The sequence below is a fragment of the Lissotriton vulgaris genome, chromosome 1_2, assembly GCF_964263255.1.
Source record: "Lissotriton vulgaris chromosome 1_2, aLisVul1.2, whole genome shotgun sequence".
NCBI classification, from domain to species: Eukaryota; Metazoa; Chordata; class Amphibia; order Caudata; family Salamandridae; genus Lissotriton; species Lissotriton vulgaris.
Window position 1 is genome coordinate 188,047,301 of NC_141686.1, and position 27,981 is coordinate 188,075,281.

General features: G+C 45.5%; 1 protein-coding gene across 1 annotated transcript in view; it reads right to left on the bottom strand.

Moving 5' to 3' along the window:
* The window catches only part of LOC147734873 (lectin-like), an 86,609-nt gene extending 74,466 nt beyond the window's left edge, over positions 1 to 12,143 (bottom strand). The window contains exon 1 of the mRNA XM_086953658.1: positions 11,990 to 12,143. Coding sequence (XP_086809784.1) covers positions 11,990 to 12,097 — 108 coding nt within the window. The 5' untranslated portion in view covers positions 12,098 to 12,143. The remainder of the gene's footprint in view (positions 1 to 11,989) is intronic.
* Positions 12,144 to 27,981: the final 15,838 nt, after the last annotated feature.

A 27,981-nucleotide genomic window follows, 5' to 3' on the forward strand; every position in this document is an offset into this window, starting at 1 on the left:
TCAACCGGATTTAGTAGGAGGGACAAATAAAGGCGTATGTACAAAACATTACAAAGGAACATGATTAAGGGAAGAGACTATAATTCTAGTTTTTTGAAAGTGCATATAGCATCATATATTTTGAAAAAAACATTTCATACACAACTGTTTAGAACAGCACTGTGAGCACAAAATGCAGAGGCAACCCCGAGGGAGCTTTGTGCACTGGTGATAAGTGAAGCAAAGAGTGACGACGCAAGTGACAGGTGGGTGTGTACAGCGAGAGACGCAAGGAGAAACACAATATATACAAAGTCAATTGTTCCTGTTCAGATAAATGGGTGATGGTTGTTAGTATAGGGAACCAAACTAGGAGATGCACCACGAGTCGCGCTGTAGGTGGGTCGACGGCGTTTCGATCCTGTTTAGTTAAGGATCTTCAATATGAGAGAACCCTGTAGGCACAGGGTGGTTGGCCTGAGCACACCTATCTGCTATAATGAGCCAATGTATTCCAAAAGTATTGTTCCAAAAAGTTTTATTCACTTTTTTCTTTTTTTTCTTATTTCTTTATGAAGTAAATGTGTTCAAAATATAGCTCAAAAACTGTTTTTCAAGTCATTGTCAAATAATGAGCAAATTTTCATTCATGAAATGGAACTTATCCAAAATATTTCCATTCAATGCGGTAGCGTCACATGTACATATCCTCATCCCGATGCATTTCGAGCCTGAAGAGGCTCTTCGTCAGGGGTTATACGCTGAAAATAAAGTAAAGGAGGGTGGAATCAGTACGGAGCTGGAAATGGGTGAACACTAACAAACACAAGATTCTGAGAAGGGCTACTAAACCAACATGCAGTGCTACGATTCGTAAAAGGCTGCATCAGAAAGCAGTGCGCGTGCGTAAAAAGTGAAACGGAGAAAGTCTCAAAAGTGAAACAAAAGTGTCTAAGAATATGTAGAATCGGTGAACCCTATTTCCCTAGAAAGTTTAACTAACCAAGTGAAAAAGTAGCGCGTGCTCCCGTCACCAACAGAATACAAATTGTAAAGGAAAGTAACCCGTGTGGTCTCCTGCAAGTTTTACGCGATAAAAAACGTGTGTTCAAATGCGCTTACCGAGGATCAGCATGCAGACAAACGAGACTCCGCAAGGAAACCAATAGTGAAGACGCCGATATGCGCGAGATGAAACTGATTAGAAAACCACAGTGGCGTTTAAGGAATTCAAGAGGTGGCAATAAAAAACGGACTAACACGGAGAGTTAAACAAATGGACGTAAACAATACTTTTGGATTACATTTTGGAACAATACTTTTGGATTACATTGGCTCATTATAGCATATAGGTGTGCTCAGGCCAACCACCCTGTGCCTACAGGGTTCTCTCATATTGTTTATGTCCTGCTCTTCCTGGACAGTAAGAGCATCATCCTGAGCACCCTAAAAGATCTTTATTTCTTCACACACTCTAAAGAATACCTTCGGTTTATCTAGGAGTGCAGCGGAATTCATCTTCTCTACAGTTATCCCCTTCTGTCCAATCCGCTTTTTGGCACCCACTTGTCAAACATTATGTCGTATGCAGATATAGCAAACTTGACATCAAATAAAGCTGACACTTTTGAATTTTCCTCAGAGGATACGGAACGGATTTATACTTTAATTCAGGAACCGGAATGTGTGAGTTCTAGCACCGGATCAATTCTGTCTAACATTCGACAATTACTTTATGCAGCAAAAAGGGAGATCAACCAGCGTCTACATGCTAGTACGCTCATTCGCTATCACAAGGTATCGAGAATACCAAGAGGACTATGCATTCCTTTAAAATCCACACTATGCAAGAACAACAGCAAATTTACGGAAAGATGGTATGGGATTTTAAATAAATGTTCGCTCGACTTGATTTTATTGATTGTTGAAGAACTCTCAAAAATGTTAGAAGACCTTACCATTGAAGTAACTCAGCTTAAGGAGGAACTGAGTTCTAAACTCACTGGAGAAGAACTAAAACAAACCCTAGAAGACATCAATACCCAATTGGAGAAGTACACAAAAGAAATCAATGAACGCAAATTACGCAAATTTAAACGGGACACCGTAGATTATAAATTGGGGGAGGTGTACAACTGGGCTGAGATATATGCAGCCAGACGACAACAAAGAACACAACAAAACAAATCTACAGAAGGTGACACATCCTCCTCAGATGACTCTACCCGTTTCCGGCAACCAAGACCTCCACCTCGTCAAATCCCACATCAACAAGGAGGCGCCTCGGCGAGCCTTCAACCACAGAGTGCGGCATCCACTAGTCAAATCACCACACAAAGCACTGGACCGGTGCCTTTTTTAGGGGTAGGCACAGATGCAACCGGAGATCCCGGAGAACGCAGTACAACAGAGCAGCAACGTCCCATAGCACAGTCGACGAGGAGTCACAGAACCTAATCATAAATATTTCAAATACGACTATTTCTACAACTCAAAACAAAGTTCTACAGAAAGGGATCTCATTTGTCCCCACTCACAACTTGAATGACCTTGAAATTCAGACTAGTCTGTTTAAATTCATGCGAAATTTGCGGCTAAGACATTTCTTTTCTAACATTTGTCCTACTCCCTCCAATACAGAGGAACATACATCCTTGGTAGCATTGTGATGTTGTCATTGGTGGCTAATTGTTTCAAAGCCATTTTCTCTTGATTGTTCAAATTTTGCTTGTGTCTTGTGGGCAATTTACGAATCTTGTCTAGGTCTTTTTGTACCAAAGTTTCAAACAGATCCAAAGTTTTGTGGCTCACAGGAGCCATGAAGTTGCTTTTAGGATGAAGATCCAAAATAGTTGTTACCAATGCTACCTGTGATTCCACCAACGTGGTATATCTTTTAAAATGCCCTTGTGGATTACCATATGTAGGTAAGACAGAGCGCAAGATAAACACACGCCTCAATGAACACAGAAGTAACATTAGGAATAAAAATGTGAAATCTTGCGTGTCTGCCCATTTTACTCCACAAAATCACGCGAACAGCCAGATTAGTTTTTTGGTTCTTGAAAATGTCAACAAACCGGAGGGCATGGACCCCAAAAAATATCTATTACAAAGAGAACTATTTTGGATCTTCATCCTAAAAGCAACTTCATGGCTCCTGTGAGCCACAAAACTTTGGATCTGTTTGAAACTTTGGTACAAAAAGACCTAGACAAGATTCGTAAATTGCCCACAAGACACAAGCAAAATTTGAACAATCAAGAGAAAATGGCTTTGAAACAATTAGCCACCAATGACAACATCACGATCTGCCCTGCGGACAAGGGCGGATCCTTGGTCATCATGGACAGTCAATTTTACCTGGACAGCGTACAAAAACATCTTGCAGAGACCAACATCTATATGGAAATTCCATCAGACCCAACTAAGGAGTATGCTGCTATTCTTCAGACAATCGTTGAGAAAACTGTGTCTACAGGAACCATTACCACCAGAGACCGTAACTATCTCATCAAGAGTCATCCCAGTGTTCCATATCTATACATGATTCCTAAAATCCATAAGCATCCGACAAAACCACCATTCAGACCAATTGTCAGCACCATAAACTCAATTCATGAACCAATCGGAACTTACATTGACCGTCATCTACAACCATCAGTTAAATCCATGACCAGTTATCTACAAGACACTACAGATTTCCTAGCTAAACTCAGTCAAGTAATCATCGATCCCCAAACATCCATTCTGTTGTGTACGATTGACGTAAACTCTCTTTACACTTCCATTCCCCACAATCTAGGAATACAGGCAGCGGAGGCGGCATTGTTGAAAACGGACAAATCACAAACTTTGCAAATTTTTCTAATGGAACTCATTGAATTTACCTTAATGCATAGCTATTTCAGATACAACAACAAATTCTACAGTCAACTATCCGGAGTAGCCATGAGCAACTGTGCTGCTCCAACATATGCCAACCTGTTCATGCAGGACTTTGAAAATGAACACATCCTCTCAGTACCACATTGGAAGAATCACCTGCAAACTTACTATCGTTATATTGACAAATATCTTCCTAATTTGGACAGGCACAGAAGAACAACTCACATTTGCTATTACCGATCTGAATAACATTGATGAAAGAATTCAATTTACCCACCAATACAACAGTTCTAATATCACTTTCCTGGATGTTAACATCACCAAGACAGATCACAAACTGGAAACATCTATGCATATCAAATCTACTGACCGCAACAACTATTTACACTATTCCAGCTTCCACCAATCCAGCCTCAAAATTCATTTACCATATTCTCAACTTCTCAGAGCAAAAAGATTAGCTTCTACCGAAGAATCATTTGTACAGGACAGTACCAACATCATGAAAAAATTCACAAAAAGAGGGTACCCTTTAAGGATTATTACCAACGCTTACCAACGCGTCAATTCCATTGTTCGTTCTACACTATTGCAACCCAAGGAGAAAACAAGTGCGGACACACAACCCAACGTGTTTGTTTCTAAATTCTCCACCAAAAGTCATCTGATCAAAAAATCTATCAAAACTCACTGGCAAGTGCTACAATTAGAACCTGACTTTAATGAGATTTTCAAGGACATGTCCATATTTGCATATCAAAGATCTAGAAATTTACGATCACTAATCAAACCACAGAAGAATGAACCCACAGTATTTAAAGGAACCATTCCATGCCATAATTGTCAAAATTGTCACAACATCATCCCAGGGACAAACATTAACCATCCCAGTTCTGGCAAACTGATTTCATTGAAAACCAATGCTACCTGTGATTCCACCAACGTGGTATATCTTTTAAAATGCCCTTGTGGATTACCATATGTAGGTAAGACAGAGCGCAAGATAAACACATGCCTCAATGAACACAGAAGTAACATTAGGAATAAAAATGTGAAATCTTGCGTGTCTGCCCATTTTACTCCACAAAATCACACGAACAGCCAGATTCGTTTTTTGGTTCTTGAAAATGTCAACAAACCGGAGGGCATGGACCCCAAAAAATATCTATTACAAAGAGAACTATTTTGGATCTTCATCCTAAAAGCAACTTCATGGCTCCTGTGAGCCACAAAACTTTGGATCTGTTTGAAACTTTGGTACAAAAAGACCTAGACAAGATTCGTAAATTGCCCACAAGACACAAGCAAAATTTGAACAATCAAGAGAAAATGGCTTTGAAACAATTAGCCACCAATGACAACATCACGATCTGCCCTGCGGACAAGGGCGGATCCTTGGTCATCATGGACAGTCAATTTTACCTGGACAGCGTACAAAAACATCTTGCAGAGACCAACATCTATATGGAAATTCCATCAGACCCAACTAAGGAGTATGCTGCTATTCTTCAGACAATCGTTGAGAAAACTGTGTCTACAGGAACCATTACCACCAGAGACCGTAACTATCTCATCAAGAGTCATCCCAGTGTTCCATATCTATACATGATTCCTAAAATCCATAAGCATCCGACAAAACCACCATTCAGACCAATTGTCAGCACCATAAACTCAATTCATGAACCAATCGGAACTTACATTGACCGTCATCTACAACCATCAGTTAAATCCATGACCAGTTATCTACAAGACACTACAGATTTCCTAGCTAAACTCAGTCAAGTAATCATCGATCCCCAAACATCCATTCTGTTGTGTACGATTGACGTAAACTCTCTTTACACTTCCATTCCCCACAATCTAGGAATACAGGCAGCGGAGGCGGCATTGTTGAAAACGGACAAATCACAAACTTTGCAAATTTTTCTAATGGAACTCATTGAATTTACCTTAATGCATAGCTATTTCAGATACAACAACAAATTCTACAGTCAACTATCCGGAGTAGCCATGAGCAACTGTGCTGCTCCAACATATGCCAACCTGTTCATGCAGGACTTTGAAAATGAACACATCCTCTCAGTACCACATTGGAAGAATCACCTGCAAACTTACTATCGTTATATTGACGATATCTTCCTAATTTGGACAGGCACAGAAGAACAACTCACATTTGCTATTACCGATCTGAATAACATTGATGAAAGAATTCAATTTACCCACCAATACAACAGTTCTAATATCACTTTCCTGGATGTTAACATCACCAAGACAGATCACAAACTGGAAACATCTATGCATATCAAATCTACTGACCGCAACAACTATTTACACTATTCCAGCTTCCACCAATCCAGCCTCAAAATTCATTTACCATATTCTCAACTTCTCAGAGCAAAAAGATTAGCTTCTACCGAAGAATCATTTGTACAGGACAGTACCAACATCATGAAAAAATTCACAAAAAGAGGGTACCCTTTAAGGATTATTACCAACGCTTACCAACGCGTCAATTCCATTGTTCGTTCTACACTATTGCAACCCAAGGAGAAAACAAGTGCGGACACACAACCCAACGTGTTTGTTTCTAAATTCTCCACCAAAAGTCATCTGATCAAAAAATCTATCAAAGCTCACTGGCAAGTGCTACAATTAGAACCTGACTTTAATGAGATTTTCAAGGACATGTCCATATTTGCATATCAAAGATCTAGAAATTTACGATCACTAATCAAACCACAGAAGAATGAACCCACAGTATTTAAAGGAACCATTCCATGCCATAATTGTCAAAATTGTCACAACATCATCCCAGGGACAAACATTAACCATCCCAGTTCTGGCAAACTGATTTCATTGAAAACCAATGCTACCTGTGATTCCACCAACGTGGTATATCTTTTAAAATGCCCTTGTGGATTACCATATGTAGATAAGACAGAGCGCAAGATAAACACACGCCTCAATGAACACAGAAGTAACATTAGGAATAAAAATGTGAAATCTTGCGTGTCTGCCCATTTTACTCCACAAAATCACACGAACAGCCAGATTCGTTTTTTGGTTCTTGAAAATGTCAACAAACCGGAGGGCATGGACCCCAAAAAATATCTATTACAAAGAGAACTATTTTGGATCTTCAAATTGGGAACGACCGTGCCACACGGTCTCAACGAACGCCTGGAATTTAGCAGCTTTCTATGACCTTGTGCATAACTGTTTGAACTTTTCTGTTTGCTGGTTGATCAACTTTTTTGCGCATGTTGTTACCTTTATTACATGTATTGTACTTAGGATGCATTCTAGTGAATTTTCTGCTTTTCCATCTTTTGTCTAACTTCTTTTTTCTAACTATTTTGTCTATGCCACTATTTTTCAACTTTTTTTCCAACTATTTTTTCTTCAACTATTTTTCTCCTACTATTTCTCCCATGTCACTCTGATATTTCTAATTCACATACACCTTTGGCTCTCCGGTTTGCACCTTCCATATCAGTTTTGAAATGCGTGTTCACGCAAGTCTTTTGTTTATGTCCATTTGTTTAACTCTCTGTGTTAGTCCGTTTTTCATTGCCACCTCTTGAATTCCTTAAACGCCACTGTGGTTTTCTAATCAGTTTCATCTCGCGCATATCGGCGTCTTCACTATTGGTTTCCTTGCGTAGTCTCGTTTGTCTGCATGCTGATCCTCGGTAAGCGCATTTGAACACACATTTTTTATTGCGTAAAACTTGCAGGAGACCACACGGGTTACTTTCCTTTACAATTTGTATTCTGTTGGTGACGGGAGCACGCGCTACCTTTTCACTTGGTTAGTTAAACTTTCTAGGGAAATAGGGTTCACCGATTCTACATAATCTTAGACACTTTTGTTTCACTTTTGAGACTTTCTCCGTTTCACTTTTTATGCACGCGCACCGCTTTCTGATGCAGCCTTTTACGAATCGTAGCACTGCATGTTGGTTTAGTAGCCCTTCTCAGAATCTTGTGTTTGTTAGTGTTCACCCATTTCCGGCTCCGTACTGATTCCACCCTCCTTTACTTTATTTTCAGCGTATACCCCCTGACGAAGAGCCTCTTCAGGCTCGAAATGCATCGGGGTGAGGATATGTACATGTGACGCTACCGCATTGAATGGAAATATTTTGGATAAGTTCCATTTCATGAATGAAAATTTGCTCATTATTTGACAATGACTTGAAAAACTGTTTTTGAGCTATATTTTGAACACATTTACTTCATAAAGAAATAAGAAAAAAAAGAAAAAAGTGAATAAAACTTTTTGGAACAATACTTTTGGATTACATTGGCTCATTATAGCAGATAGGTATGCTCAGGCCAACCACCCTGTGCCTACAGGGTTCTCTCATATTGTTTATGTCCTGCTCTTCCTGGACAGTAAGAGCATCATCCTGAGCACCCTAAAAGATCTTTCTTTCTTCACACACTCTAAAGAATACCTTCGGTTTATCTAGGAGTGCAGCGGAATTCCACTTCTCTATAGTTAAGGATCTTCATCAGGACCGGGTTGCCAGTTCAAGTAGTGCTGTGGGGGAAAAAAAGCGGCGGCGAGGGTCAGGTAGCGGACTGGGGATGCAGGGTGGCTGCTGAAGTGGGACGCAAGGGGGGACCAAAGAGTAGAGTCCAGGGGGTGGGCGAAAAAAGACCAATGTATTAGGGATTTATGGCAAGGGCATAGGTGGGAGGGCACAAACCATGATTGGCCCAGGTGGCGGACTGAGAGCCGGTTCTACAGTAGTGTGCGCTGAGGGTTAAAGTCAAGGGGGGAACTGGGCTTTGTGGCTTGCCCGTGCAGCAAAAGAGACCTACTGTAAAATTGGACAATGGGAAGGCCGTCGTCCAAGTAGTTTAAGAATGAGCTTTGCAGTGTTGGTGGGCGTAAGGTCTAACCGGGATAAGAATAAGGCAGTGTCCAGTTCGGGATCCTAGGAGTGAAGAGGGAGTCATGAGGGGAAGCCGAAAGATTAAAGGGAAGCGGGGGGAAGGGATGGGAGGGGGAGGGAGAGAAGGGGGAAGAGGGGAGAGAAAGGAGAGAGGGAGGCAGACTGGGGAAGGGGGAGAAGGGTGGTGGGGGTGCTGGTGGTGGTTAGGAAAAGGCCGGGAAGGAAGGGGAGGACAGGGGAGGACAGGGGAGGACAGGCAGGTTAGAGGGAGGGGGATGGGGCGGGCGTGCAGTCGGGATACAAGGGAAGAAAAGACTTACAGTGGTGAAAAAACAGAGGGCACTTGCTTAGAGCCCCGAGCGGGCGAGGGTCGACATGAGTTCCTTGGTCAAGGAACTGAGAGGTAAGGGCGGGTTAGTTCCCTTCTACGGCATTCGATTTCTGAAATCTGGGCAATCAACAGGGGGAGAAAAGAGAGAAGACATGAGCGGCATGGGGTAAGTGAGGAAGGCACGGGTCAGAGTGCCTGAGTGGAACCCGGGGTGATTAAGGAGCTTACCGTGGTAGTGGACAAGGCATGCATCAAAATCCGGTTGCCAGATTGCGCTAGCTGGAAGGTAGAGTTGCCACAATCGGAGTCAAGATCAAGGGGAAAACGCCTTCTGCGGCATATGAGTAACGGAATCTGGGGAAAAGGAGAGGGCAGAAGCGGCATTAAAAAGAGATGCCGAGGTGGTGCACGGGGGATTTGAGAGCTTACCTCAGTGTAGTTCAAGGAACCGTCGGGTTTCAGAATGTAGTGTCAGGGCAGATGAGTTGCCGCAGACCGGGGGAAATCAATCCATAGTGCCACCAGGGTGATCACGCAGTTAAGACAGTTCCATGGTGGGCGTGTCCATGGTTGAGGTGGTGGCCTGGGGCGCAATGACAAAGGGAAGCCATGGCAAGGGTAGAGGTGAGGCGTGCATGTGTGAGCAACGAGGGGATTAGTTTGGTCACCTATGTGGTTGCTACTCAGCAATATGGAAATCAGGGTTAAGTGTGTATCATGTCAATCATGTGCAGGATGCGGACTTGAACAACAGAATTTATGGTGACATTAAGAATAATACAAGAAATCTCAATACAATTTGGCAGTTGTGTAGCGTATTTTAGACAAAAAGAGTCAAATGACCCACCGACCTCAAAAACTACAGACCCATCTCCCTGCTCCCTTTCCAAGCGAAAGTCATTGAGAAAGCCATCAACAGCCAACTCGCCACATTCATTGAAGAACACAACATCCTTGACTCCTCCCAATCCAGCTTCAGAAAAAACCACAGTACGGAAACCGCCCTCCTCGCCGCAACAGACGACATCCGCACCCTACTGGACAAAGGAGAAACAGTAGCCCTCATCCTCCTAGACCTATCAGCGGCGTTCCACACAGTCTCCCACCGCATCCTAATACGCTGACTCTACGACGCTGGAATCCAGGACAAGGCCCTCGACTGGATCTGCTCCTTCCTCTCCGGCAGGACGCAACGGGTCAGACTCACCCCTTTCCTCTCAGACCCCACACCTACCACCTGCGGAGTCCCCGAGGGCTCCTCCCTCAGCCCGACGCTCTTCAACATCTGCATGGCTCCACTTGCCCCCATCATCAGAACCTACGGACTCAACATTGTGTCATACGCAGACGACACCCAGCTCATCCTCTCCCCATCCAACGAGCCCAACACCGCCAGACGCAACTTTCTAGAAGGTATGGAAGCCGTCGCCAAATGGATGAAAAACAGCTGCCTACAACTAAACACCAACAAAACAGAAGTACTCATCATGGGCCCAAACCCCGACACCTGGAACGACACCTGGTGGCCCACCGCCCTCGGAAACCCGCCAACCCCCACAGACCACGCACGCAACCTGGGAATCATCCTGGACTCTGAGCTCAAAATGGACCGCCAGATCAACTCTGTCTCATCTTCCTGCTTCCACACCCTCCGCCTCCTTCGTAAGACCTTCAAATGGATCCCCCTCGAACACCGAAAGACAGTCACTCACGCCGTGGTCACCAGCAGACTCGACTACGGCAACGCACTCTACGCCGGAATAAACAAAAACCTCATCCGCAAGCTACAGAACATCCAGAACGCCGCCGCAAGGCTGATCCTCAACCTGCCAAAACACTGTCACATCTCCCAGCACCTGCGCACACTCCACTGGCTCCCCGTTGAGGCAAGAATCACCATTAAGATGCTCACCCACGCACACAAGGCCCTCCACGGCACCAGACCAGCATACCTGAACAGCTAGCTCAAATTCCACGCACCCCAAAGGACCCTACGATCAGCCCAGCTCTCCTACGCCAAGGTCCCCCGCACCAGAAAGACCAGATCGGGAGGCCACTCCTTCTCCTTCCTCGCGGCCAAAGCATGGAACGCCCTTCCGCTCCACCTCAGACAGACAACATCGCTCCCCATCTTCGCAAGAAACCTCAAAACCTGGCTCTTCGACAGACCCCTCCTTGATGGAATGGAACCTGCACCCCCCCCCCACCCTTAGCGCCTTGAGACCCTTACGGGTGAGTAGTTGCGCTTTAACAAACTCCTCATTGATTGATTGATTGAGTTATTAAAAAGGAACATGAACAAGCAGTCACAATAGTACAAATACATTGTTAAGCATGTAAGTTTTAGCCACGTGTGGTAGGAGGGGCGAGCACCGTTTTAAGGGGTGGTGGGGTGTCAGTTAAGGATATGCTAAGTCTGATGTACAGACAGCCTGATTAGCCCAATAGGGTGGAATCTCAATAAAGTTAGACAATTGTGTGGCGTCTTTAAGGAAACGTCGTCGACCCACCTACAGTGCGACTCGTGGCGCATTTCCTACTTTGGTTCCCTATACTAACTACCATCACCCATTTATCTGAACAGGAACCATTGACTTTGTATGTATTGTTTTTTTCACAATTGTCACCTTGCATCTCTCGCTGTACATACCCACCTGTCAGTTGCGTTGTCACTCTTTGCTTCACTATCACCAGTGCACAAAGGCCCCTCAGGGTTGCCTCTGCATTTTGTGCTCACAGTGCTGTTCTAAACTGTTGTGTATGAAATGTTTTTTTCAAAATATATGATGCTTTATGCACTTTCAAAAAACTAGAATTATAGTCTTTCTTCCCTTATTCATGTTCTTTTGCAATGTTGTATTTATTACAGCATGCATTGAACTTTTACCTCTGCTTCCGGCCAAGACACTATGTCATTGAATCGCTTGTAGCAAGCATCCGCATACTGCACCCATCCGGGATCACAGAAGCCTCGAACACAGAGGCAGGTTTCCATGGTATTTATTTCTGAAACTGGTGTCTGTATAGACGAATTCTGACAGTTACCTAGTAATATTCAAAAGACAAATCAGAGAAGGAGGGCATTATCATTCAATAATAGGAAAATATAAAATACCCATCCAAACCTCTTCCTTACATCGAAATATTTGTTGCAGTGTATCCATTAAGTACACAGAATCAGCATTCATCCACACTTCATTATATAAACCTTTCACATTTAAATAAATCTGTTAAAAACTAAAGCAATGTTTTGCTATCTCCCAAGTCTTCCTCCAAGCAATAAAAACAAGCATTGGTAAACGCAGTAGGTTTTACCTATGTGATTAATAATAAGCTGTTTTTTGTTGTAAGTTGTAGCTTGGTGAGCAGTTGTGCCATATAAGTTACTGAAATTCGATTAATGTTATGACCGGTGCGATAGCTTCTGGTGCAGGGTGCTGTGTTTAAAAATAATTAGTGGTTTAAAAGCATGGAACTTCCTTGTGCATCCAGCAGTTTTCAGGTAATAAGAAAAAGGTCAAGATAATTCTGGTGATTAATGTTCCTACTGGTGATAGATCGGAATTTTGTCTAGGGGCAGTTTTGACTCTTCCTAAAGTAGTGAAAATGGTTAATGTGCCTGTTGCAAAGAACGTATACCATGCAGCTCACAGAACTGAGTGTGAAATATGAGTAGCACTATAAAAAATGTAAATGTAAGTTAGAGAGGGGCGATGGAGAGAGGAGGTGAGCTGTAGGAGCGTGGTGGTGAGAGGAATTCATAGAGAGGGGTGTGTTCACTGGGGAACCAGGCTCAAGTCCCAGCCCCAGGTTCAACATCTTGAAAACCTGGGCACATCAATTAATCTCCATGTACCTATCAACAATGAATGTGTGCTTATGTAACATAACTGGTGCTCATGTAAAGAGCTCTAATACCTTTGTAACAACTGCAAAAAAACACATACTGTCTCAATGCCACCCAAACACGATTGTTACTGTGTAATAATATTCGATAAACACTTGGCACTCCAAACTATATATTGTTTAATGTCAAAGGCAAAGAAAATCCAAGTTTATACATTCAAAACAAGAAGCATTGGCACAAGAATCATTTTGAAACTACCAAAACGTTGAATATTTTTAGCACAAGAAGAGCAATTGTTGAAATAGTTTTAGCTGAATGGCCTGGGATGGAGTTTTATTTTGTTAGACCCCTTCCAGGAGGCAAGTTGCCCCTCCTCCTCCCTTCCTTTCAACGACTGCGTCCCTCATGCACCTTACATCAAATCACTGAGAATGTGCTTTGGTGCCAAAAAAGGTAGAAGTTGGGGGGCGTGGCCAGCAGCATGGCAGACTAGACGCGTCCTGCCCGAGCTCTGCAAGCCTACTAGTAATCCTGCCTTTATCCTGAGCTCATATGCACTCCATGAACAGGCACGCCAGAGCAAAGTGTCGGAGAACATATTGCACACACAGTTGGGAACCGTGGAGCCCCGTGTGGTGCTGTAGTGGCTGGAGAATCGAAGAAAGGAGAAGGCCCCGCATGACAGACAAGATGGCGGTGGAGGGAGTTGCGTAGTTTGCAGAACTGAAACTGCCCGACACCGGAGGGTACGGAGCAGCGTTGTGCCCCGGAGGAAGACATCAAGACACAGGAGGTACTCGGGGGTCATGCGAGCCGTGCCTCTCCTCCCCACCTCCCAGCTGCTGGATGACCGGGCTGCCGCGATGAGTGCGGGCAGAGCTGGTGGTGAAGGACAGCCTCGGTCCGGAGGAGGCCATAACAACGGCCTAAGACAGGCTTGGGCTAGATGCGACTGGAGCACACGGAGGGGGCTGAGCGGTGCGTCTTTCCCCCCCCTCCCGGCCTCCTGGATGATTGGGCTGCACCGAAGAATGCGTGCTGCACTGGTGGAGAGAGATAGCCGCGGTTCCAAAGCTGCAGCAGCAGTGCCGAGTGACAGAAGTGGGCTGGATGCGGTCGTGCCTGGTTCGCGGACAAAGTGGTGCTACTCGTTCCCTCTCCCTCGAGGCCTCCTGGACTAACGGGAGGTGGCGGTGTATGTGGAGGGTGCTGGCTGTTGTTTGTTGTTTGAACGTGCCACACCTAAGCAACTTGAGCAGTGGAGACAGCAGGAACACGCTAAGACCGGCTCCGCGAATGGGCCCCTGAACAGTGTAATGCCTGCTTGCCACAAATGGGTTTGAGGAGGTCGTAGGGCCTGACTACATCACAGAAGGAGGGCCGCCTGGTACCTGAAGCAGAGGGGTACGCTTGAGTGCCCCACCCACATTGAGACACTCCATACCAGACTCCAAGGGGAGGATTTGGTTCCACCAGTGTGACCTCTCCCCCGGTGCGGGCTGCGGAGGCTGGAGGAGAGGGTTGCAGGCACAGTGTTTGGTGCACGGGCAGAAAAACGGGCAGTCGAGCCATCTCCTGGGAAAATAGGATATTATCTCTGACGACTGGAGGCCTGCTTTCAGCCCAGGGCCCGGGCCAGAATGCATTCCGGGCAAGGGTACAGCAGACGCCATCGGCATCAGAGGAGGGGAAGGTTGGATGGCCTACCTGAATTTGGTGGAGGTACACAAGACTGGAAAGAGACGGCCAGGCCGAGATTGGGGGTACGTGGTGGCTGACCTTCGGTGCAGCACAGCAGCCTGCGAGAACCACGACCAGAAATAGAAAATCTCTGAATGTAGGCCAGGGGGAACCCAGCAGTGTTGTTATAGAATCTGGCCACTGTGAGGAGGTGTTATCAATGGCGCACGATAAAGACACTAAAACACAAAAACAGGGGAAGCTGGACAAGTTTACTAAAGCCCTGCAGGGGACAGACCCCCCGCAACAGTTACCATGGAGACACTGGATAACAGCGTTTTCCTCCAGGCTCCTCTAGAGCGGCGTTGGAGGGTAAGATCGACAGTATCAAGACAGACGTCCACCTGCTCCGTCAAGATCTACAGAATGTGTCCGAAAAGGTTACGCACGCAGAGCACAGAATATCAGCAGTGGAGGACACTTCACATATGCTCCAGACAGAGGTTACAGAGCTGAAGACTGCTATGAAGGAGGTGCTCTGGAGAGTGGATGATGCTAAAAACAGGGCGAGAAGGAACAACCTCCGTTTCATTGGTTTTCCAGAGAACATTGAGGGGACGGATGCTGGGGCCTTTCTGAGACGATGGATACTAGACTCTGTTCCGGACATACACTTCTCGCCATGCTTCATCATTGAGAGGGCCCACTGCATCCTGGGGGTTAGACCTCCAGTAGGGGCGACACCAAGACCGCTGATAGCAAAATTCCTCAACTACCAAGACCGTGACTTTGTCCTTCAAATTCATGGTGTTCACGGACTACTCATGTGAAGTTTAGAAACAGCGCAAAAAGTTAGATTCGGTCAAAGACAAGCTGAGACAGATGCAAATTACCTACATCCTCCTCTTCCCAGCCAAATTGAAGGTGATATATCAGGCCAAGACAATGTTTTTTACAACACCCGAGGAGGCCTGGCACTGGATTGAAGAGCGTCCGGTGTTCAGACACCAAGGGTCTCAGCGATCTCTCACTGGGAAGGCTCCGATCGGGTGCAGTAACAGGCCCAGGAGGGGAAAGATATTAGCTAGGCATTGATTCAACACATTATAACTCTGAAATTAAAAGTATCTTACATTAAAGCATTCCACCGTATAATAGCAAAGAAATGGCTATTTACTCATGTATATATCAAAAATATATTTTCATTTCATTGATTTGTTTAGAGAATATGATTTTTATAAGTTTTTGTTATTTTTATACTTGTTTCATTCTCAACTATACAGTTGTACATATACAATACATGACAGACGTAAAGATGACGAAGGCAGTGCAGCAGGTGTCAACAACAACTACGCGCGTTTCGGCATACATGCCTTCAGCAGGTTGCCGTCCATTACACATATATAGTTATTAAAAGCCGGTTTTCGGGGTTCACAGAAGATTGATTCTTCAAGAACTTGATATATTAGGTGACAGAGCCGATAATAGACTGTAATCCGCAAATATAACCAGCGGGTACAATAATCAGAGACTTCTCAGCGTGCAACAGAAACCCTTCCTCGTCAGCATGGACTAGTTTCTGTATACAGAGTTTGAAAACGTGCTACATGGCAATTGCGATGATACCCCGGATGGTTCAGATATAGGCAAACTGGGTTCAGAGATAGAACTCTTTTCTTGATAAATCTTCGATTTACAGTCTTCTCTTCACTGGGGTTATACAGCGAGCAATCGGCTGCCGGCATTAAGCCTCAACAGGCCAAGGACACAGAGGCCTAAATGGAGGAACAGAGAGGTGTCCCAAAGAATTCCTAACAGAACTACTCCATACGACACCAGGGAGGCCACGGGCCGGACACCGAGAGCGTTGGACTCCGAGGGCACTTCGCGAGGGATCAGTAAGGAATGCAGCAGCTCACCAGAGATTAGCAGACTGCACAGACCAGGATGTTACTAGGGACTTGGGGGGGGGGAACATCCCCTATGCAGAACATTAACCTCCTTGAAAGTTGGGGTGATTCGGACACAGCAAATGGCGTGGGCAGGTACACTGGACACAAAGGTGTAACAGAATGATTAGCAGTGCTCGGCAAAGAGACCGGAATGGGCAGTAAACAGATGGACAGGCTCACACGCCTCCCCGTGTGGGTGTGCGGGAAGTACACTGTTACTTCACAGTAGGGGGGAGGTAGGGGAGTTTGAGGGTTTAGAAGTTGGTCATGTTGGCCAGAGGGGCAGTCGATTGGGTGGGGGTTGAGTGGGGAGGGAGGTCTGAGAGGGGGTAGGGAGGTGGGAGTTTAACACAGTTTTCTGGAATAAAATAGGAATGTACCAAGCAGGAATGTATCAGCTGCAAACTATCGGAAGGAGTAAGAGGGAGGTGGAGGCGGGCGAAGGAAAGAACGGGGGAAGAAGAGACTCAGCAGGAATGACAGTTAATCAGACCCCATATTTAGTTTTATCATGGAATGTCAACAGGTTGGGGAATAAGGTCAAACGGGGGTTGGTGGTGTCATATTGTAAGAGGCTGAAGCCGGATGTGATTCTCCTGCAAGAAACACATCATGCGGGATTCTCCACGGGGGCATGGGGGGTCGCCATACTAGTAAGGAAAAAAACCAAATGTATAATAGAACGTACTTGGAGTGACACTAATGGAACATACGTGGTAGTAAAGGGGCTTTGGACAGGCGATCGATCACGCCTATTAGCGTCTATCCGCCCCCCAGGCTACAGAAGCAAATGATGGACAAGTTGGCGGCCATTCTTCTTGGAGCAGGCTCTCACACCCATATCATAGGAGGAGACTTCAATGATGTGATGGATCCCACTTGGGATTGCACGACAGTCCAACAAGGCCATCTGCGCCCGTCCGTTACCACCCGCCACCTGATTCATCGGTTGGGCAGGCTGGGTATCGCTGGTACCGCCTTGAACTGGCTTAGCTCCTTCTTAGAAGGCTGCACGTTCCAGGTCATCGAAGATGGCAGGAGTTCCAAACCCAGCCCTATCCAGAGCGGCGTCCCACTGGGCTCGTCGCTGAGTCCTACTCTTTTTAATGGATACATGGTTCCTCTAGCGTCCATCATAGCCCCATATTGTATCCATATGGTCACCTACGCTGACAATACCCAGCTGGTGGTAGCCTTGAATCAATCCACCCCTCACTCTTCCACCCTAAAATCCTGCCTCACCGAAGTCGTAAACTGGATAGGGTCCTCCCACCTGAAATTGAATGGTGGAAAGACTGAGGTCATGACCCTAGGCAACTTTGACAACATAGCCCTCAGCACCATCTGGCCACTTTGCATGGGCCCAGTCCCCACCCTTAAGCCCGAAATAAAAAGCCTGGGCATCTGGTTAAACAACAAACTGACTTTCCAAGCACAAGCCACCAAAACTGTGGCAACATGCTTCGGACTCATTAGAACAGCAAGGAAAGTTCTTCCCCTGCTCCCCCCAAGCTAAAAAAACCATGGTCCAGTCTATCATCCTCTCGAGACTGGAATATTGCAATGCGCTTTACCTGGGTGCCCCCACTTCGGTCATTAACCGACTTCAGATCATCCAGAGCTACGCAGCCATACTGCTCACTGGTACACCCAAAATCTCTTCGGCCAAACCCGCCCTGCGCCTCCTTCACTGGATCCCCATGAAAGAGAGAATCAGTTTCAAGTCACTCTGTATTGTCCACAAATCTCTCCAGTTCAAAGGGCCGCCCCTTCTCTCAGCAATAATCCACTCATACAAGGTCAGGAGGACACTGCGCTCGAACGGACTCCATCTCCTCGCCACCCCAAGAATCATCCGAGCCAGGAGTGGCGGTAGACTGTTCTCCTTGAACGCAGGCAGACTGTGGAATGCCATCCCACTGCAACTCCGAAACCAATCCAGTCATGTCATCTTCAGAAAACAGCTGAAAACCCTCCTCTTCCCGTAACTCCCTCCCGTTCTGTCCACTTCCTGAGTAGTTCTGCCTAGCGCTGGGAGGCCTCCGGGTAGCCACACGCTCTATGAATGTCCTTTCATTCATTCATTCATTCATTCATTCATTCATTCACAAGATCCTCCCCCCCCCCGGGAAACCCCACTCAAACATTTTGCAGACACATTGACACTTACTGACCTGTGGCGAAGACAACATCCCCAGACAAAAGAATACTCTTTCTACTCAGGGGCCCATTAGGCCTTCTCGAAACTAGACTACATATTCACTCTGGCAGGCCAGGTAGGAGAAATACAAAGGATTGAATACCTTTCGGACCATTCGCCCTTATGGTTGACAATTCGAGCCCGGACTTGCAACCCAATGGGGGAAGGGAAATTGAATTTGTGGGAGCTACAAGACCCGCAAGTGGCCCGTGAGATCAGAGTAGACACGGAGTTATACTTCCGTAAAAATGTAGGGACAGTGGATTCCGGCATTATTTTGTGGGAAACCTATAGCAGTCCTTCGGGACAGAGCCCAAAATATTATCGCACATAAGAAACGCAAGGAAACTGAGGAGGTAACGAAAATTTAAGCGCAGCTCTTACAGGCTGAATCGCAAGCCAAAGCAAGCGATGACGCCTCCCAGTTAAGACGGCTAAAGCTCCTACAGCAGGAGTATCTTGCGCTAGCCAAAAGGGATGTACAGGCTATGCGTAGGTGACTGTATGATGCAAGTGATAAAACAGGTAGACTGTTCGTGTGGCTCAGCCAGAGAGATCTGGAAATCAGATGGGTGGCCAGAATACAGACAGAAGATGATCGGGTTCACGTAACTCCAGGTGAGATAGCGCACGCCTTTGCGAGCTACTACGAAGCCTTTTATGCAAAGCGACCTCTAGCAGACACTGAACAGATTCTCACGTACCTACAACTCGTACAGCTTCCACGACTAGAGCCCAGTTAATCGCAAGCAATGGAGAAAAATTGAAAAAAGAAGAAATAGTAGAAGCCATAGGACAGATGAAAACAGGGAAGTTTGTGGGTCCCAATGGGCTCCCTCCAGCACTTTTTAAACAGCATGGGGCACTTTTTAGCACACCTCTCTTACAGATGTACTTGGAGGCAAAAGAAATGGGGGCACTCCCCGAAGACCTGCGGATGGCTACTATTGTGGTGATTCCCAAAGAAGGGTGGCCGCCACAGAGGTGTGGTTCGTATAGACCCATCATCCTCATAAATGTGGAGACTAAGATTTTGGCCAAAATTCTGGCCAATAGATTAACTCAAGTCAATACTGGCCTTGTCAACAGGGACCAGTCCTGCTTTATGCCTAAGAAATCGGCGAAACTCAATCTCAGAAGAGTCTCTAATTGGCTGGAGAAGATGCAAGATAGGACTGACCCACATCTTATACTGTCCCTAGATGCCTAGAAGGAATTTGACATGGTCCTCTGGCCGTTCCTCATGGCTTTACTGGATATGCTGCGATTTTGGACCAGAGTTTAGGAAATGGATTGCCATTCTATACAACGGACCTTTAGCATGGGTTAGAGTCAACGGGGTCACGCCCCGGAAATTCCCAATAGAACCAGGCACCAGACAGGGTTGCCCCCAATCACCTTTACTTTTTGCAATGGTTCTGGAACCCCTTGCGTGTGTCATTCGAGCACACACGCACATAACTGGCTTCAAAGTAAATGACATCAACTACCTTGATGAGCGCATTGCTCTGTATGCACATGACATACTCCTACATGTCAGAAGCCCCAAAACAACGTTCCCCAATATCATGGCGAGCTGTGATGACTATGGATGGTATGCAGGGTATAGAATTAATTGGGAAAAGTCATGTGTCTACTCAGCAGGGCAGGATGTGGATAACACTATTTATCCCAGCCAACTACAGGTCGCTCCCACTGGGATAAAGTATTTGGGTATTTACATTATGCTGTATAAGCAGCTGGCGATGGAACTGAACCTTTATAAGGTGCCAGGTGAATTCTGTGTAGAAGCGGATCAATGGGCTTCATTGCCCTGTACGCTGCTTGGAAAAGCTGCGCTCTACAAAATGATAACCCTACCAAAATTCTTATATGTCTTGCAAAATACCTACCATTTATTCCCGGAAGAGGTGTTCACTAAAATTGATGATATACTGCAAAAGTTCCTTGGGGGGGACACCCTAGAGTGGCATTGGGGAAGTTACAATGCAACCAATACAGCTGTGGCATTTCCCTGCCTGACCTAAGGGCCTACTATTGGGCTTCTCATCTGATAGTAGTTAATGAATGGGCATTCGGTGAGCGGGATCACCCCACATATGCACTTAAACGCATGCAGTTCCTTAAAAAGCCATACTTACATTATCTTTACGGTGACAAGGGGAGTGCACAATTGTTGCCGGCCACACAAATTGTGATCCTGGCATCGAAGAAGATGGAGAGGTGCATGAAATGGGATGGCCGGGTGACCAAAGAAACTCGCTTTGGGTGGGCACAGGACTTAAAGAATTTGCCAAGCTGAAAGTTTTTCAGAAATGGGATTTGGTGGGAATTTCCCAGCTTAAAGACATAATGTACTGTAAGGAGTTGGTGACGTTCTCGTGTCTCCTGTTGGAGTATTACATGAACAAGACGCAACATTTAAAATATCTGCAATTGAGCCATGCCTGTCGGGCACAGAAGGTTGACACGGCTGGCCTCCCAGAATATGTCCCATTAGAAGGACGACTCCTGATGGACAAAAATGGGGAAAAGGCAGTGTCCTGGACTTATAGGACAATTATGAATAACACTCCAGACCCCTTGAGATAATTGAGATTACCCTTGGAGGCGGACCTGGGAGACATAGACGACTTGGATTGGGAAATGGTTCTGATGCATCCTAGGGAAGTAGCTATTAGATCCAGACTGCGATTGATACAATTCAAGTAGTTACACAGAATGTACAATGATAGCGCTCAATTGCATGAGATAGGCAGAGCGGAATCGCCCAACTGTTTGAAATGTGGGATCATGGAGGGCACATTCTTTCACACTGTCTCGGGGTGCACACATGTACAGTTATATTGGGGCATGCTACTCAAGGATCTGAAGCTTATATTGCAAGAATCAATAGCCCCAGACCCTATGTTTATTTTGTTGGGCATACCCACAGAGATTGATCTCCCCAAAGTGAGGCAGACACTGCTCCAGCTGGGCCTGGTAGTAGCCAAAAGAGATCTGGCAAGGACATGGGGTGTTGCGACTACCCCAACACTATAAGAATGGCGTAGAGGGATGGATATGTATATGCTAGGGGAGAAAACAACTTATAAAGCAAGGGGTGTCCAAAAAAATTATGGAAAATATGAAAACCATGGTTAACTTATTATGGCCCTACACTCACAGATTCGAAGTAGATTGGGGAGAGGAGGGACACATAGGGGGAGAGAGAGGAGATGGGAGATCTTGTTGACAGACACTATTTGATATTGTTGATTACTTATGTGATAATACTACCGGACTTCGCCCTTCTTGTAAAAAAAATTGAAATGAGAGGCTTTGAATATCTGATGTGGTTTTGTAATGCAACTGAATAAATGCAAATAAAAACATTCCTAAAAATGCCCTGAGGTGATCAATCCTGGTCACCCCTTTACGAGTGGGCTATTTACATTTTGCGGGAGAGGGGCTGCCTACCTCCTGCTGGAGTTTGGCCAGGGCCCCTAATGGGTCCTGCTTCACCTCCCCCAGCCCGGGTGTCAACGCGGTGTGTTAAACGTGGTGTGTTTAAAAGTGAGGCAAGGGAGTTGCAAAGTTTTATGGTCACCCTTAGAGGAGAAATGTGAGAGAGCGCAATTTGAATGCAAAGTATATAGTAGCCATATCTAGACGTATATGTTATAAACGTAGGAATGAAACGCATATCGTAATGTAAAGTTGGCGATTATAGCATAAAGGCCAATGGATGTGATAACATGGATTAGGAAATGTAAATGTATTCACATGTTAAAATGCTTTAGATTTAGAAGACCCGTATACATGATGGATATATATAGAAATGTGTAGAAATGCTTAGGAAATATCGAACGTGCACAGTAGAATTCGTGTACGTGTGTAATGTTAAACATGTGTAACTTTAAATTGGAGACGCGGCGAGAAATATAATGTGGAAAGACGTAAACGTGGAGAAACGTGGATAATTGTATAAGAGAACTCACATAAAGATGTAACCAAGGAAAATGCATAAGTTATATTCTATACAGTCGTATTCTATGTATTACTTATATTTGATGTAAAATGTATTTAAGTATAACTAGGGCTTTTGCTGAAGTACGAATATATAAATGTAGGCCAAAGGTTATGCTGTGTAGAGGGTTTCTGTAGGAATGCTGGAAGAGTTTAGGTCATTTGTGTTTGTAACCTAACTGGTCAAGAGTTCGAAGGAGCATAGTCACATGAATGTAATTTAGAGGGTTTGTGAAGGTCGTAAATAGCTTGATGTGGACGTGAGAGCCAAGAAGTCTAGCACTTGTTAGATTTAAGGTGACAATGCCGGACGGAGCTTATTGCTCGAACGTGAGGAGAGACACTTTGAATATAGACTATGTTTTGACAAGACCATTCACAGGACCTAGCAGGGTCAAGTTAAGAGACATAGAGTTAAAGCCTTGTCTAGATTCATATGTTACTCGATCTGGAAAGAATCAATAAATGTCGACGATGAAATGATGAAGATGACATCCAAAGGAGAAGGGTCAACTTAACGAACGACGCAAGGAGTGGACCAATGGAAGAGGCAGGAAGTTGACATCATCGGGGAAAGTCCGTGGTGGGCGTCAAGGGGCGTTCCACCCACACTGTGATTGTGTATTTTAGGGACAGCACCCCGGGGAGGAGAGAGCAATCAGGGAAGAGCAATGTGAGGAGGGAGCAATTAGCATTAGGCTAAGGAGAGAGAGAAGGGCGAGGGTAGATGCCTTGAGCAGATGCGCTGAGACATCAGAGCGCAAGGGAGCAGTAGGCCGAGGACCCTTAGAGAGCGAATGGGTAGGCAGATAGGGTACTGCTTCTGAACTTAAGATTTCCTTTAGAGGCTAAGAGAGTTTGAACTTCTTTGGGAGTCAAACTGCTGACACCTTTTTATGGAAGAAACTTGCGAAGTAGGGTTGTCACGTAGTATAGAGTAGGGACAGATTAACTTGATGATATTTTTTATCTTACTGCAGATGACGCAGAAGGAACCACTTCACACTGAAGCTTAAGCGGCTGATATTGTAATTGATTTTGTATTTTGTATACTTTGAGATTTTATCCTGAGTGGATTGTATCGCATTCAAATTCAACCTTATATAAACTCTTAAAACTTTATCAGTTGTAAGTGGTTCTTCAGAGTGGCGTCAGTTAATGGGGTTTGTCTAACCAATGCGGGGGTGGTCCTTTCCTCAATGACAGATACAAGCGGTCCAAAACAGATGAATGGGATTCTTTATTAAATTTATCATAATCATAAATTGATATCAAAATCTCGTTCCCCGCAGTTGGTAGCAGAGGATGGTTATCTTCTTGAGGAAGACGACCTAGGCCAGGTTAGTTTACCCCAAGGTCCCTAGTCATCGTCGACCAGAAGAAGAATTGCAGCCGAAGACGGTGCTGACGGTGCGTCGAGAGAAAAGCAGCAGAGTCGGTCGAGAGTGAGTATAAGGGTCATGCGTTGTAAGATTGCGGTGTTTTATGTTGTTCCTGTGTTGTAATGTCAAGCGGAGTTGAATGCCTGTAGTGTGATTGGGGGAAGGTTGTGAGCGCGCGCAACTGGATGAAATCTTATGTCCAGAGGACTTAAGTGGTTCGGGTGTATCGAACACCCAGAGTAATTTGTCTACCATTGAAAGGGGGTCATGAGGTACCATTGATTTCCCGACAGACCGATGATAGGGGGAGCGTATGTGTGAGTGAATGAGTAGCGGACGCTGGTCGTACGTTTACTGTGTGTAAGTAACCTATCAGTTGAGGCAAGTGTCCGACCGTAAGAGGAAAGACGCGGTGCCAGTTGAGGTAGCAATTACAGTTAGACTGTGGCCGTACAGTCAGAGAAAAGTGATCGCTTGGACGGAAGTAGTCATTTTTCAATGTATGAATGAAAACGCATATGAGATCGTGAGACGAGTTGAGAAACGAGGGAAGCTGCTGAAGAAGAGAGAAGTGACGTCAGCATAGAGCCGCGCTGAGATTGGTCGGTTAGTGTAGAACCGTGCTGGGATAGGCTGATTAGCAAGAGTCGTACAGGGACTGGTGGTTGTTATCAAGACGCAAATAAGTAAGAAATATCATACGTGATCAAAATGAAGTGTTTCAAGGGTTTAGGAAAAATCTTTAAAAAGAAAAGGAGAAATTTATATGCCGGAGAAGAAGCTCCACCAGAAGGCACACCAGCATATCACATGGCAGTAAATGTAGGCTTACACTCGATATTATGGATTTCCGAGTGGCACAGGCTAACTGAAGGGCAAAAAGAACTAGCGTTTCCACGATTTGGAACGTTTAAATTAGAAGTATTGAACCAACTGAAGGCGACGATGCTTTCGATGAGACCTCTACCGAGGCCAACTCAATTTGAAGCTCTTGGTGTGTGGTTTAGAACTGCACACGAAAGAGGCGTAAAGAGGCGACAAGAAAGAGTGAGAAGATCGGTAAAAGCAGTGCAGGATGCTAAATGGGACGAAGAAGCTAAGAAATGGAGGGTGCAAAGGATAGAAGCGGACAAACTGTTCACCATGATAGAGGCTACGGGAGAAAGGAAACCTCTAGAACAAGATGATGAGGAAAGCGAGTCGGAGGAGGATCTAATAGAAAGGTTGTTAACAGATAGACCACCTCCATACAGCGGTGAACTTGCGAGTCCCATATTACCGCAAGTAGACGGAACTAGGTGGGGGGAATATAAGTCGATCTCAGTAACAGAGTGGGACGCTACTAAGACTGTAGAGATACCCCAAACTAGTCCTGAACAGAGAGTAGTGGGAAGATTTGTGGTCCAGAAGGTGCCGGAGACGCAATGCGCTAGGTCATACCAAATGCCGGACGCTTTACAGGTCCCGGTCACCATAGGCCCTATTGTGTCAATCTATAACCCAGAAGGGGTCCAGCAGGATGAACAGGCACGATGGGACAATGAAAGAGCAGAAGTGGAGAATAGGAATGCCACAATGAATCCCCACAGGCAAATACGAGCACCAATAAGTCGGAGTACCCCATTAGATTCCGCAACGGGTCCCAGGGTAGAACAGGGAGGTCGAAGAGGACCAATGGATTTGAGGGGCTCTAAACCAAAAACCCATAAGGAATTAAGGGAATACCTGAGAGAATGGGACGCTGCCGAAGAGGCTCGGAATAGAAGTTTAGAAACGGGATCCGAATGGAGAGAGCAGGATAACAGGATTCTCTCTCATTGTGGAGCTGGCGAAAGCAGCCCCGAGTGGGAGAGAGGAAGCCAAGAGAGCAGGAGGGATACTTATCCCACTGATAACAGCAATAGGCTAATGTGCGAAGACAGAAGTGCAGGGTGTGGCGAAGTGCCTCGCGTCACCTTCAGTGAAGGGGAACGTAGGACACAGGAGTACCAGAATACCTTTAGGTGCACACACCATGCCCCAGGTGAGAATGTGAGACATTGGAGTCACGGAAACATAGAGAGTCGCGAAGCGTCTCGACATGCATCCGGAGATAGTGGAAGGAGTCATGAGAATTTAGGGAGTCGCGAAACGTCTCGCCATCCATCCGGTGATCGCGAAAGAGATCACGGGAACATGGAGGGTCGTGACGGACCCTATCGTTTATTAAGCGACACCAGACAGCAAGAGAGTTATAATGGGTTAGAACAGAACGGTGGATCCTATCTCACATCTGGAGAAACCGATCCTAAAAATCGGAACATAGGGTTGGGGGACGGAGCATTATTCCACCATACCCCACGTGGAGATGGAAAGGCTTGGGATCTCGAAGGGTGGGAACGAAGAGATGGAAGGAAGACTCCTCATAACTCACCTGTGCTCAGGCGTAGGGCGCATAGTGGAGGTGAGAGGGATATGAGAGAAGAACACAGAACTGAGATGTTGAAAGCTGAAATAAAAGCAAAACGGCTTGACGTGATGAGTTTGAAGGCAGATCTGGATGAATTGATTGATGGCACAGTGGCACTAGAGAGATTAGACTTGTATACACCAGATGAGATACTGTTCCTATCCAAGGATATTACTCGAAGAGCGAGGTCAGCTCATGAGAACTTATCTAATTTAGCAAACAGGTACATGGTAGACCTGTCATGAACTAAGGCTTTACAGAGTAACCATAGGCTAACTTGCACGGATCAGGATTTGGATGATCGCAGAACGATCGCGCTGAAAGTACACATAAGGGAATTGATCGTAAGTATCAGAATATGGAGAGATCTAGATAGATGGGAGGAAAGATGGTCCAGAAAGGGCTCCGTTAGACGGAGTGTACTTGAGGGCTCCCAGGACACAGGCTTGATGCGAATGGAAGCCTTCCCTTTGCGAGAAATAGCGAATGGAAGCTACGTTCATGTGCCCTGGAGTAGGGGGGATTTGGCGGCATTCACCAATTCCTTCCCAAAGCTTAGGGATAATCCCGTCGAGTGGTATAAGCAGGTAGAAAGATTTGTGAAGATCTCGAAGGTACTGTGGATCGATTTGAACACACTGTTCGATATCGTAGTACCCGGAGACTTGTGGACGGCGTGCAAGCTTAGTGTTGAATGGCCCACTTGTGAGCCATCAAGAGACGCCAGGACGAATGGTCCATCTGATAGAGTCATGGAAAAATACGAGAGAGTAATAACGTGGCTAAAAGAGAAAGTGCCGGTGCAAGACATAGACTGGGTAAAGATAGATCGAACTACTCAGGAGCCGAAAGAAACAGTTCATGAGTTTTATGAACGATTGCTGAAAGCATTCAAGCAATACAGCGGGTTAGATGTGATGGATCCCAAGGACATAGGACAGTTTGTTTCAAAGTTTGTCCTTGGATTAAGACCAGAAATATGCCTAATGATCCAACAGCATCTGATCTGTTGGCAGAACAAACCTTTAGATGAAATTCTGAGGTACGCAAGGTACTGTAGTGACGAGATAGACTCAAAGGCAAAGAAGCTTAAAGAAAAGCTAATGCTAGTGCAAATGCAAGCTGCTGGAAAGGATAAACCGCGGCAGCAGGGAACAGGAACGCAGGCAAAGAAACAGAATAATCAGAGCAGAGACGAGGAAGAAAGACCGAGACCGAGAATGGATATCGCGACACTGAAAAAGACGACGAGATGCCATCAGTGTAATGAGGTGGGACACTGGCGACGCGAGTGTCCTTACAATGTTGAGTCAGGGGAATTAGAGCAGGAGGAGGAAGAGGTTCAGAACAACGTGGTTAAG